General features: G+C 33.0%; 1 protein-coding gene across 5 annotated transcripts in view; it reads left to right on the top strand.

The window, feature by feature from the left end:
• Positions 1-14,536, top strand: part of LOC145294024 (MAM and LDL-receptor class A domain-containing protein 2-like) — a 319,308-nt gene that overhangs the window by 57,792 nt on the left and 246,980 nt on the right. For 3 of the 5 annotated variants that reach the window (XM_080140991.1, XM_080140990.1, XM_080140987.1), the window contains exon 5: positions 5,777-5,908. In XM_080140991.1, the coding sequence (XP_079997117.1) occupies positions 5,777-5,908 (132 nt within the window). Of the gene's footprint in view, positions 1-5,776; positions 5,914-14,536 lie in introns of all 5 variants that reach the window. The other 2 variants (XM_080140988.1, XM_080140986.1) reach the window with 1 other exon arrangement.

Here is a 14,536-nt window from a genome sequence, read left to right as displayed (position 1 = left end):
CTACGGCTGTAAAATGGAAAATAGTCCCAGAGTTCAGGGGTTATTACCATGCAAAAGAAATCAAACAAAAAACTTTTTAGCCAAGAAACACAGAAAAATGCCCCTCCCTCAGGTGGCCAGAAAGTGGGTGCTCATTCTAAGTTAAATTTACATTGAAAAGTGATCACCCACTTTTCGAAAAAGTAATTTCATGAATATCATGAAAACTTTCATTTTGCTACGGAAACGGTTTGCAGATTCGTTTTTAGCACACCGAAATCTACAATAAAATATTTCGTTATATATGAACGTGAAACGGGCCTTAAAGTAAAATAATACCGGATTTTTTGGAGCAGATTTGCCGTTTAGTTGTACAAATATCCTGAAACCAGGTAATCACTAAAAGGGACTTTTAAAAGTCGTCACCTGTATCAAGCAAAAGTTTAAAACCACCGATTATATGCCAGCCTACGTCATGGTAACATATAGTGAGTGAGTTCCTAACAGTATTTTGTATAGTTTTTTTAGTTTAAACTCATTTTCCCAAATTTCCCCAAACTTAACGTGTTCGATACAGTCTGCCGCCATTTGTATTTTTCAGATATACCAATAAACATTGAATGTTTTTGAACCGATTATACATTACATAAAAACACTAAAATCTTATCCAGTTAAGCAGAACACTTACTTTTCTTGCCTTTGATAACATTTATTTGTTATATATTTATTTTTTGACAACTTCTTTGTATCTGTGTTTAGTAATACAAACCCTTTTCATTTAATGTAACGTTTAGTCGGCTCGAAAAACAGTGTTTATCGGGGTATTTGAAAGCTACAAATGGTGGTGGGCACTGGTGATTACTTTAAGTTAGAGAAAGTGAGTTAAAACTAAAAAAAACTATACAAAATACTGTCAGAAACCCACCGATTATGCCAGCCTATGTCATGGTAACATATATTCGGTGAGTTTCAGACACTGTTTTGTATAGTTTTTAGTTTTCAACTTACTTTCCCAAACTTAACGTATTCAACAGAGTCCGCGACCATTTCTGTTTTATGAGCCAATTAAACATTTTACATTACATAAAAACACTAAACAATTATCCAATTAGGTAGAAACGTAACTTACCTTACCTTTGCTTTCATTTATTTGTTTTTGGACAACTTTTTCGAATTTGTGTATAGTAACCCCCTCCCCCACCATCAACCAAATATTAATTACTACCTCACATTTTTGTAAAAAAAAAAAAAACAACATTTAGCGTTTCAACATTTTTGCTACGTTCGGCTTCATCCACTGATTGTTGGTCAAGTCCAAACCATGAATGATTGACAGAAACTCCCGAGGATCCAGATCAAATTCTGCAAGAGTACTGCCTTCTTTTTCACTTTTTGCAGTGGATTGCTGTACTAATATAAGAAACATGCATTTTCTCTTTTTATTAAATTTTTCCATTACACCTAATTGACCCACTGCAACGAGGATAAGGATTAAGAGTGTACAGTAGTCAATTGAACAATATAGTAATTGTTAGTAATGGACATTCGGTAAATTTGTTAACTTAAGTGGAACGGCTCGTCAAAAATTTGTTTACGTTAGACTTGAAGACAATCAGATTGTAGTTAGCTGGAAAGCAGGAAAACGGAAGACAGTTCGGCAGGCGTGCAGTTCTAGGAAATAATCTTTTTCATGGAATCTACGTTGAGGTTTAGGCACTGATAAAGAGTGGGGGGAATTATTGATAGTGTTTTCAGCTGGACGAGTGTTTCTTGTGAAAGTTTGGCGATGGGATGCCATATATTGAAGCTCATTTGAACACTTGCCATGAAAATAACGATAAAGCAGAGAGAAACTCGCAACATCTCTTCTGTGAGATAGAGGTTGCAGAGAAAAGGACATCTCCTACGAAGCTACGAAGTCTATTTTGAACTCTATCAAGAGAGGAAAAGTCCTTTCTAGCAGAGCCTGTCAACGTGCGGCAACAGTATCCCACCCTAGGACGTACCTGGCTCTTATATAGATAGAGAATTGCATCAGCAGTGAGATATCTACTAGATCGATAGAAGGATCCCACCATTTTTCCAGCGGCATTGGCAATGGATTTAATGTACCTGTTCCATTTCAAATCAGGAGTAAAGGTCAAGCCCACAAGCTTGTCAAAACATGAGGCCTCCCCAAGATGAGAGCCATTCATTTCAATTGACGCCAGATGGGGATCAAAACGATTATGATGTAAAGATAAAAGCTTGGTTTTAGATGCATTAAAAGTAACAAACCACTTTTTCCCCATTGTACCACGTGCTCAAGATCAGAGGAGAGAGAATCGGAGAGAACTTGGTCGTTTACTGTCTTAGATGTGCTCCCATAGATGGTAGTGTCATCAGCATAAATTTCTACGAATGATGTAAGGGTGTTATTTGGAAGATAATTAATGTTGATCAGGAAGAGAACTGGGCCCAGGATGGACCCCTAAGGGGCTCCAGCATTAATACTGTGAGCTTTTGATTTCTACCCATCAACCACTACTCTTATGAATCTATCAGAGAGAAATAATTTAATAATTGAGAATACATTTCCAGCTATACCATAGCTGGAGATCATGTGAAGTAAACTTTTATGTCATACCTTATCAAAGGCCTTTGATATGTCAAGAGCAATTGTCCTAGAAAGGTTGCCTCCATCGAGCGATTCGCTAATACTATGAAATATAACTGTAGGCACATCTGCTGTAGATCTAGCAGAACGGAAACCATATTGTATGTCACTTAGAAGGTTATTTTGCTGAAATGGTTGATTATTTCTCCATTTAACACAGATCCCAGCAACTTACTCAAGACGCACAGGAGACTTATTGGCCTGTACTAAGAGGGAGATGACCTTAATTCTTAACTGCAGGGTATACTGATGAGATTTTCCAGGGTAATGGGAAGCAATTCTCCTTAATACAACATTTAAACAGTTTTGTAAGTATGGGCGCTAGTTATGGTTGAAGTTTTTTGAGTACTATAATTGGAATACCGTCAGGGCCGGTTGCTTTACTGGAATCAAGGTTTTTGATTAGCTTGGCACCATCACGAACAGATATTTGTATATCAGATAGCGTGTTTTTTGATACATGATATATTGGGGGTTGGCGGCCTTGGTCACAAAGGGTAGAATTAGCTGCAAGGTTCTTGGCAAAGAGTTTGGCTTTGTCTGAAGCTGACGAGATTACCTCAGGTCCATAGATGATTGCTGGGATAGAGCACACGCTTCTGTTCATGATTCTGTTTGCTATTTGCCAAAACTGGTGAGAACCAAGCCGCTGCTCAGCTACTTTGGACTTGACGGACTGAGTATACAACTCTCTTGCGTTCTTTATTACTTTCTTACAATGGTTGCTGGCAGTCCGGAAAGCGGCTTTAGTCTCAATACATCTATTACGTTGGAAGCAATGGAAAAAGTGACTTCTGTGCGCAATGGCAGCAGCACATTCTGGAGAGAACCATGGCTGAGTGTTAGGTTTTTGCCGGAATTTTTCGAAGGTATGAAACGGTTTATACCTACAATTAAACATTCCGTCAGGTCTGATGCTATAGAGGACACATACTTTTTAAACATGGAACGCAAAGGCAGATCTGATATAAATGTACGAAAGCTTTCCCAGTCAGCCATAGTGTATCAATATGCTGTACGATGGAGAGGTACGTCTGAGGACTTATTACATTTCATTTTTATCTTAATTGATACAACTGAGTGGTCGGAAGATCCAAGTGGAGACAGAGCAGAAGCTGAACACGCAAGTTGTGAGAAAAAGGTCTAGAAGACTCGCATACTGGCCGCCATTGTCGGGCACACGGTTGGGTTCGTGAACAATCTGAGTGAGGTCATAAGCAATGGAGAAATCATGACAGAACTTCCCCTCATCATCGGTATTGTTTGAGTGGGTCAACCATTCCACATTGTGAAAATTGAAGTCTTCACATACATGAATGTTAGCTACAGGATAAGAAGACAGGACGTGGTCAATTTTCTCAGATATGCTTTTAAAGATAGTAACTCCGCTGTTGTGGAGTCGATAGAGAGTAAATATAAACGCAGTAGTGTGAGCAATTGCAACCCGGAACACATATAGGGTAAATTAGGATCTTCTCTGGAGATATCCCTACCACACGGAAGGCCATCTTTAATATAGGCACATATTCCATGCCCATGGCGATCTTGGGGTCAGATTTAGAAGTTAAGTTAGAGTATAATTTAATTACGAACTACTCTAGGGAAATAGTCTGTCCAATGTTAGAAATAATAGGTCTAGTTTAGTCTCCAGTAATTGGGTTTAAACCTCTGGAAGGTTAGAACGTAGACCCCTGATGTTGGAGAAGGAGACATGGTAGTGGGGTTCTATATTGGAAGTTGGAGATCCGGGTTTAATCGTGTATTTTTCTTGAAACTTGTCATGATGGAGTTTTTGGATTGGCGGATTAGGTCGACATAATTGCTTAGAGCAGGACAGAGAGGGAAACTAGGAGAAAAAGAATCAGGATTTTTTGTAGCACATGATAAGGTACAGCCGTGACAATTACCCAATAATATGGCATCGAAAGGCCCCACCAGAAGCTACTGCATGGTCCAGAATCCATTCACTAAATGGCAATACAGCAGCCCCAGTACTTTGCCTGCTGATAGGACAGCCTCCTTAGTGGTTAATCCAAGGTTCGGGTCCCTGACTATCAGGCGGATAACGTCAGCCCAGATAAAACGTTTACCTCCAGCACCCTTACTAGTGACATTGCTAGAAGGATAGACATAGAAATAGAAAAATTTCGACATATCTGGCGACTGTTCGTGCAAAATACTGCCAACCTAGAATACAGCTTTTTCTTCTCTCTTTGTCAGAAAAATCACTCCTTATAAATGAGGACTGAGGGACAAATAAAGAGAAGCGAGAGTAACGGGAGCTGCCGATAACGCATCCACAATGTGTTCTCTACTCTCGATTAAAATATAAAATAAATACAATTTCCTAATCAAATGCAATCAACTAGGTAGATATAATAAACAATATTTATGGACGAGAAAGCTATTATTAAATTAAACAATCAGAAAAATAAAAATATAAATTAAATACCGAAATAAAATGTAGTTGTTAACATTTGAATCTAAAAAGAGAAAAATTTAAATTAATATAGCAGCGACTTATATCGGAAAGAGTTCCATCTCCAAAATGCAAACTGTTGAAGGGAAATTAGCTTTAAAAACGTTAGCGTTCCAAAGACATTTTTTAAATTAACCGTTAGAAAAACAAAAAACAAAAAAAAAAAAACAAAAAACAAAAAAAACAAAAACAAAAAAAAAATGTGATCGTATTCTGAACTTCGGCTAGTGATGTTTAAAGAATTGGGACATAAAAGAACAGCAGAGTGGGTGAGTCTTCCGAAAGTCAGCTACTGACGATTTTAAGGAATAGCCAGATAAAAGGAAAGCGGGGGGGGGGGATGGGGCTCTGTAAAGAGCATATAATGGTTGAGTCTATGCTATCTTTAAGATCAACTTGGTAGATATAGTAAGCAACATTTATAGACGAGAAAGTTATTAAATAAAACAATCAGAAAAATAAAAATATAAATTAAATACTGAAATAAAATGTAGTTATTAACATTTGAGTCTAAAAAGAGAAAAATTAAAATTAATATAGCAGCGACTTAACTCAAGTTCCATTTCCAAAACCAAATCAAAATGTTATACATGAAATATATATATCCTTCATGTCTCAATGCGTGGCTACATTACCCACATTTTCCTTTTTTTGTTTTTCAGGCGTAGATTCCTGTGATTTTGATAGAGGTACTTGTGGGTACATCCTCTCAACTGGTTTTTACCAATGGAAGCGGCAGTACGGTTCTACACCATCATCAAATACTGGGCCGTCACGTGATCATAGCGGGCAAGGTAACCTATATATATTTTATTTCGCATCTATGCATAAGGTGCCGGTCATCTTTAGGTTTGGGAGAATGTGTTTGTGGGGTGGGGATTTTCATTAACCATCGTGCACTGACTTCTCGTGATTATTTTCTCTTCATTATCCGTTAGTTAGCAATAGGGTTCAAAACGCATGACTATATTCTCAGATCAACCGTTAATTCGGGACAAGATCAAAGTGTAGTATCTGCTCTTCAGATGCTGCACTTCAATTTTTTGTTCTATGTCAGTGGAGGAGCCATCCTTTACGACTGAGACAATTTTTATTTTTGTTCCTTTTCTTCACGTTAAAAAACGACCCTGGTGTCTAACTCTGTCCCGTGGGGAGGCATTGTAAATAGGAACCAAAACAAAAGCACTGTACAAAACATGTAGACTACTGATATAATGTTTATACATAGACAGATATATACCATTAAATCTATGCAGTTCCATCTTAAATTCTGTGTAATCTTGCTGGTTTTAATATGATATGGTAACTTGATTTACACATATATAGCAATTTAGCGTTACAAGCGGTTTACAAACTCCGTGAAAGTAAACGTGCTACTTAATTTGAAGAACCCGCCAAACGTGTAGATATAATATCCGTAAATAGCTCCATTTTATAGAAATAATTAATACCGAATGCAAAATATTAAGACATATCCATAAACTGTTTTTTTTTTTAAATAAATGTTTATTTGCATATACTTTTTTCTAAATATATTTTTATTTACAGAAAAGTTTCTACGTGAATAATTAATACTGAAATTAATATTTTCCAATATAATAAATAAAGAGAAGCGAGAGTAACGGGAGCTGCCGACAATGCATCCACAATGTGTTCTCTACTCTCGGTTAAAAAATATATATTTTATTAAGTATTGCACTTAAAAGTCCAATTGGTGTGTTTAAGGGAAAGTATGGTGATAGATTCCCCTCTCACGAACTGAAAATGAATACAATTTCCTAATCTAATGCAATCAACTAGGTAGATATAATAAACAATATTTATAAGCTATTATTAAATTAAACAATCAGAAAAATAAAAAATATAAATTAAATATCGAAATAAATGTAGTTATTAACATTTGAATCTAAAAAGAGAAAAATTAAAATTAATATAGCAGCGACTTATATCGGAAAGAGTTCCATCTCTAAAATGCAAACTGTTGAAGGGAAATTAGCTTTAAAAACGTTAGCGTTCCAAAGACATTTTTTAAATTAACCGTTAAAAAAAAAAAAAAAAGAAACAACAATTTTTTCTAAATATATTTTTATTTACAGAAAGGTTTCTACACAAATAATTAATACTGAAATTAATATTTTCCAATATAATAAACTAAAATGAATTAAATAAATAAAAAAGAAATTTAATGTATACTTAAATAAATGGAACAGAAAATGAATGAATCGCAAGAGATTAAACTAGCAGGACCTGTGGAAATTCCACAGGGGACTTATTCATATGTAAATATTGATGTTAGTATTCTGTAGATGTTCAGCGTAAATGGAGACGCTCTGATATTATTGTAGCTCTTTTGTTAAAACTCCACAAATATTTATCTAAGCTCGCAGGGACGCCCGGCGTATTACGGTTATAAAGTAAGCTTAAATATGATATTTTAATTCTTGCAAATTTCGTATATATTATTAAAGAGCTATTGATTTTTATATATTATATATTATAAAGTTGAGATTTCTAAAATAAATATATATAAATATATATATCTATATAACTTGAGTGCATCAGCTTGAATCGAAATCGACTACACATAGATATTCTTTCAACTATAATCGAAACCAAAACCAAAACATGAAAAATTCTTGGTGAAAGTATTTATAAAAAAAATAAATGACTTGAGTGCTATAAGCTATAATCGAAACTGAAACCAAAACTTATATGAAACATTTTTGGCAAAATTATTTATTACAAAAAATGGAAGTTCATAACAATTAAACGACAATCACCCGGATGTAAGTGTAACACACAAAATAAATAACACACACGCTATCCTATTAATATATAAATAAAGTAACTTCATATAGCGGGGTCTTTAAATTAACACCGTTTTCTTCCTGGGAGTTTCAAAACTAGGAGACATTTGGATAAGTAAATACGCTAAACCACCAACTATATTACAATCTCTTCCTAAAAAATGGAGTTAAAATAATCGTTCTAATACACCAGCTATTTTAACTGATATGCCTGTTAATTCACCTGTTTTATTATTTTCTTACTAACTTAATTATGTAAATGTTGATTTGATACATTTGAATAATGGGTTCTCATGTACTTATTGCTTCCCTGTCCCTACTTTCGTTTTTTTCTCGTTCACATACTCCTATTCCGAATTCGTAGCAGTGAGTCGACATCAGCTTACTTTCTTTTTTTTTTTTTTTTTACTAAAATGGTCATTAACAATGTTTTTTTTTTTAAGTTTACCCTATTTCAAATTGATATAAATTATTGCACAGTAAAAATAATTAAATTAAAACCAAAAATAATTTTTATTTAACATTATGACATCAAATAAAAATGCAATTTTTTAAATAAAAAAAACCAACCCCCCCAAAACCAAAAATAATTTTTATTTAACATTATGACATCAAATAAAAATGCAATTTTTTAAATAAAAAAACAACCCCCCAAAAAAACAATAAAAATGAACCCAACTTATCCTAGCAAATTACCTAACAAATTGATAAACAAAAATACCGTAAAAATCGAATTTAACTTGAAAATAATATAAAATAGCTTTTAAAACTTAGAAATCAAGTAAAAAAATTGTATTTTTACTTGATTAAATAATTTCAAAGAAATATCATTTTTATTTTAATTTAATTATATTTACTATGCAATAATTTGAGATCAAAGTGTAGTATCTGTTGATGCTGCACTCAAATTTTTTGATCTCGGTTAGTGGAGGAGAAATCCTTCATTAGCGAGACAATTTGTTCTTTTCTCTATATTAAAAAAACGACTCTGGTGTCTAACTCTGCCCTCGTGGGAAGGCAAAGTAAATAGGAATAATTTATATCAATTTGAAATAGGTTAAACTAAAAAAAAGGTTCTAATGTGCTTGTCTCCTTGTTTCTACTTTCGTAAGTCCACTGATGCTGATTCATTGCTACAAATTCGGAATAGAGGCATGTGAGCGAGAAAAGACAAAAGTAGAAACTGGGAGACAACAAGTACATGAGAACCGAATAATGAATTGTAACTATGTTTGATATATTTGACCCTTCTATTTTCATCTTTCAATTTTTATTTGCTTCCAATGTTTTTGTATTCATTTTGATTACTTAAAGTATATTGACAGCTTTTATTACTTGATGTAATTCGAAATCTTTTTATCAAGTTTTATCTTTCCCTTTTCTTACAAAATGTCCGATACTTTTTGAATGATTTTTTTTCTATTGAATATTTTTTGATTCGGTAAATTCTATAATATTACATGAACTGATTGATTTTATTTTTACATGTCATTTTTACAACCTTTGATTTTTATTTAATGCATTCAAACTATAATTCCAATCGCTATTTTTTTCCTTTTTACCGACTAATTTTTCTGACATTTAAACCACTTTATCTCCTTTATTTTTTTTATATATAAAATCTGATTTCGCCATAACTTCAATATCAATTCTTGCATGATCAAATTTATCTTTTTTTTGTTGCTACAAACTTATATACACTATTTGAAAAGAACGCTTGATTATTCATAGTTTATCCTACATCTTTATAAACGACTTCCTAGTTAAATCATTATATTTGTAAAAATTTTAAATGCTATATTTTATTAAGCAAGAGTTCCTTAGGAAAATCGTAATATTAGTACATGTCGAAGTTGGCAGATTAAGTTAATAAATAGCTTTTTAGTTAAGTCGTAATACTTATACATGTCTTAACGAATATACTACATTGAGTTAAATAGCGTTTATATATCATATCTTATGTATTTAAATAAGAAAGTGTTTATTTCTTAAATCGTAATAATTGTGATGTCGGAATTACATAATTTTCTACGAAAGTATATCCTAGTAACTTTGTAATACTTGTAAAGATCTTAAAAAAGGACTTTTTAGTTAAATGGTAATACTTGTAAAAAGTGTTAACGTATATATTTTCAGAGAAAAAAATTTAAAAAGTTAAATCGTACTAATTGTAAAAATGTAAACTGGTATATACTAATAAGAAAATTATTTCTATGTAATTCATAATATTTGTGCAGAGCTTAACTGATATATTTTATTAAGAAAAAAAACCTTCTAGTAAAATCATTATTATTTAAATGTCTTAACTGACACATTTAATTAAGAAATAGCGTTTTACTTAAATTCCAATGCATTCCATTAATAAAGACATCCTACTTCAATCGTAATTCTTGTAAAGTTAATAATTCATATATTTTATTAAGGAAAACATTGGTCAAATTATAATACCTATAAAGGTCGTAACTGACATATTCCCATACAAAACATTCGGTACAGTATTCACTATAAAATACTTATTACACTAATGAAAAAAAAAACACACACACACTGACAAAAACAAAACCACTTATAACTGTGAAAACAAAAAAGAACATATAATATTGTATATCCTTTCAGCATTAACAACTATTAAAACATTACTAATTATTTATTAATATTATTGTATTAAAGCATTTACATAGTAATATCTGCATGTACCTTTCAGTCCCCAGATTCTTTTCTTGACATTCTGTGTCCGCAAACATTTATAAAGTTCATGGGACGGAGAATAAACAAAGGCGATAACATACGAGGCAGCGAGATACATGATGTATTGTAACACTTTTAAAACTCATTTGATATTTTTATATTCATCTGTCTATCTATCTGTCTACTATACATCTATTTCTCTCTATATATCTATCTATGTATATGCCTATATATTATGTTGCTTGTCCCTCTATTTCTCTCTCTATATATATATACTTATATATATATTATGTTGTTTTTCTACAAATATGTGTTTTTCTATAGAGATCATTTGTTCTTTGTGCTTGTTTAATTCACTTTTCTGTATGTACATTTGTGCGCTACTGTTATAGAACCTCTGCACGTGAAAACAGGAATCGTTCCTAATACACAGGCAATGCACATTTTTAAATTTGTTCTTTGTTCTTGTTTAATTCACTTTTCTGTATGTACATTTGCGCGCTACTGTTACAGAACCTCTGCACGTGAAAACAGGAATCGTTCCTAATACACAGGCAATGAACATTTTTAAATGTTTCGGAATTTTTAAGACGATTAATCATTTGTTTTATTTTGATTATTTGTAATATGTACCAACCTTGAATGTTATTCATACATCATTTTGGCCGATGTAAGATTCGACATTTTTCAGTTTATAGAACTCGGAAACCTTTATGTCCAACACAGGAATCTGTACGGAATTCTCATTGATTTAATAGTTTACTTTTGTCCCGTTATTTATAAACGGGTAACTAGGTCTCAAGTAGTCATGAAAAATTATAGTATGGATTTTAGGAGCCTTTACTCTATTTTTAGTCGTGTAGTCTTACTACTGGATATTTGGCAGGTGATCTCAGGAAGAAAGGCATTCGATGGGTTGCACACACGCAAATGAATTCCACCTGAGGCTTTCCCTCATTGTCTATTGAAATGCATAATTTGACCAGAAATATGTTAGAGAGTATCGGTCAAAAAGTTCGGGACAATAGAAAATAGGAAATATTATACATTCAAGGATGAAAAAATATTTATATAATTTTACTCAACAAAAAGTGATAAGAGTTGATGACAAAGCGAAGACAAGCTGGCACATTTTCTTCACTGCCAAAACATCCGCACCACACTCTCGGCACGTGCATTCACTGATGTCAAAACCTGTCATACTTAATCGAAAAGTGTTGTCAGTGCGGAATATCGTAGACCAGTGATAAAAAGTCGATTTAGAAGTTATATAGGCTGAAAAACACATTCAACGACTAGCCGCGGCGATCATATAACATTTCTAATTACTATATATTTCTAATTTTTACCATATATTACACTTTATTTTCTAATGCGTTAATATTAAGCTACAGAAAGATCAGCAATAATTAATTTTTGCTTCTCTTTGGCAGGATCACAGTTTTGGTTCAGGTAAAGGCTAGTTTTACAGACAATTTGTTTAGTGTGTCTGTTCATGTCACCACCAACCTTCCTCTCGATCGCTTCCCAACGACTTCTATCACAAAAACAAGTTTCACGATGGTGTCATTATTGGCTCTCAAATAATCTGAGTCGCCATATCCTCATCGTTTTCTTCGATCAGTGTAATGCCGTAGAACGGTCCATTGTCCTCATAAGAAGATGTGGCCGAGCAGTGTAATTCTAGGCTTCCAGCGACGGAGCATTTTGGTTTCCCCACGGCAAATCTTCGCTCCACTTCCGTCGTTGTTAGGCGGTCAGAATTGTACAAAACAATTAATCTCGCAAAAGTCCGGTATGTCTTCTACGTTGAACAGTCACCGATCTTGCGCTCACCGAAGTTGGTGAGCCATTTGAGCCACATCGAACTGATGCGCCAAACATTATTTTTGCGCAAACCATATATATATATATATATATATATATATATATATATATATATATATATATATATATATATATATTTTTTTTTTTTAAGTTGGTGCAAAAATAATGTTGGTTTTTGGCATGAAGTTCGACATTATTTTTGCACGAGCCATATATATATATATATATATATATATATATATATATATATATATATATATATATATATATGTGTGTGTGTGTGTGGTGTGTGTGTGTGTGTTGTTTGTTTTGGTTTTAGCGATATGTTTTGAATGAATTCAATTATTTACGAAAGCGCATTTTTACCTAAATGCGAGCTGGGAATAATTTTCCCTTTTAACCAATTTGGTACCCCCACATGGGGTGTGGTACATACATACATACATACATACATACATACATACATACATACATACATGGTGACCCAAAAAAACGGGCCCCAACTCTAATTAGGCCCCGTTTCTTAGTGTTTTGTCCGAATGAAATGAAACTTTGGTTATAACTAGTTTATTATATTCAAAACATCACATCAAAACACTAGTGTCTTTGGCCTTTTTTCTCCGTTGACTGTAAAATGCTCAGAAAAACAATTGAATGTCTTGTTTTTTTTTTGGTCACCCTGTATATATATATATATATATATATATATATATATATATATATATATATATATAAAGAAATATTCATCACAACTATAGACAACTCAGTTTTATTTATAATTAACGACTGCTTTTGATTTGTTTTTACTTTGAACTTGAATTACATTTTTAAAATCGCTTTTGTTCTTCTATAATTCCGATACACCGATTTACTCGTGTCGATGTCTTATATTTCGTACAGTTACACAATAAAAATGATAACGCGGTGTAGTAAAAAAAAACAGTAAATGTATTAAAACATACAGTTATATTTCATATGGTGACTCTTAGTAACTAAACAGGCGACAGTTAGTCTTATCACGGGTAATGTGCAAATATTCATGTAAGGGTTAGGTTGAGGATCGGTCTGCTGAGTGTGGAAGGACGAATATGCGTCAGCCTTGGTTGATATCAACAAGAAAGGATTTTGGGAACTGTGCACGAACTTATGAACGAGGCCGATAAAAACTGATTTTTAATTGGCGAATGATCTTTACGGATAAAAGAGTTGCCCCCACCAAAAAAAACAAAAAACAAAAAACAAAAAAACAAAAAACAAAACAAAAACAAATATGTTATAAACAATGTTATCAAATGCAAGATAAGTTATTCTTCGACCTAGCTGGATAAGGTTTTAGTTTCTAAACTTATTTTCAAGCGGTTTTTTCAATTCGAAAAACAAGTAGCGTCGGGTGTTACGTGAGAACGAAAAAAAATGGCAGACACGAGAGGGTTACATATTTCGAGTCTGGATTATTGATCAAACATTGAAAATCAAACGAAATACTAATAAATGTTACCTTGGCATTTATTTCGTAGGTTTCTATGAAGTATTCTGTTTAATTTTCTATTTGAGGTAACGTCCGTCGTTAGTTCGTTACGTAGCATTTTCTCGAGCTATTTTGTTTAAAAAGAATAAGAAATGCGGTGCCTCTGCTCAAAGAGACACCTTTTCATATTCTGTTAGGTCCTTGGTTTGTTAACATCTATGTAATAACGTTCATTTCAGATCTAAAGTGGGGGACGCATATTCAGTTCGTTGCTAAACTAGCTACAATAAAAAATGTTTTACTATCGAGTCATCACTTATCACATCCAAGAGACACTGGAAAATAAAAGTTAATCAGATGGAAGTGATTGTCAAAAGAATGGAAGTAATTACATTGATTAATGTCATGAATTGATTATTACTTATTTGGCTTTTGTTTTTGGTACTGGATTTGAAAACGACCAAGTTGTAATCAACAGAGAAGCAGTCTCGCGGTAATGCGTTGCACAGACGAGAATCCCTTGAAAAAAAAGATTTATCTATGCCAATTCCGCCTGACGCTGTGTACATGAATATAGAAAAAAAACTCTTTTTGATGTGGTAAAAAACGAGTTCTGAGAATTTCGTGCAAGG

This window comes from Euprymna scolopes, chromosome 15 (assembly GCF_053919585.1).
Source record: "Euprymna scolopes isolate OS-2025 chromosome 15, ASM5391958v1, whole genome shotgun sequence".
Taxonomy (NCBI): Eukaryota; Metazoa; Mollusca; class Cephalopoda; order Sepiida; family Sepiolidae; genus Euprymna; species Euprymna scolopes.
Note: the sequence above shows the minus strand (reverse complement) of the source record. Positions and strands in the feature narration are given on the sequence as shown.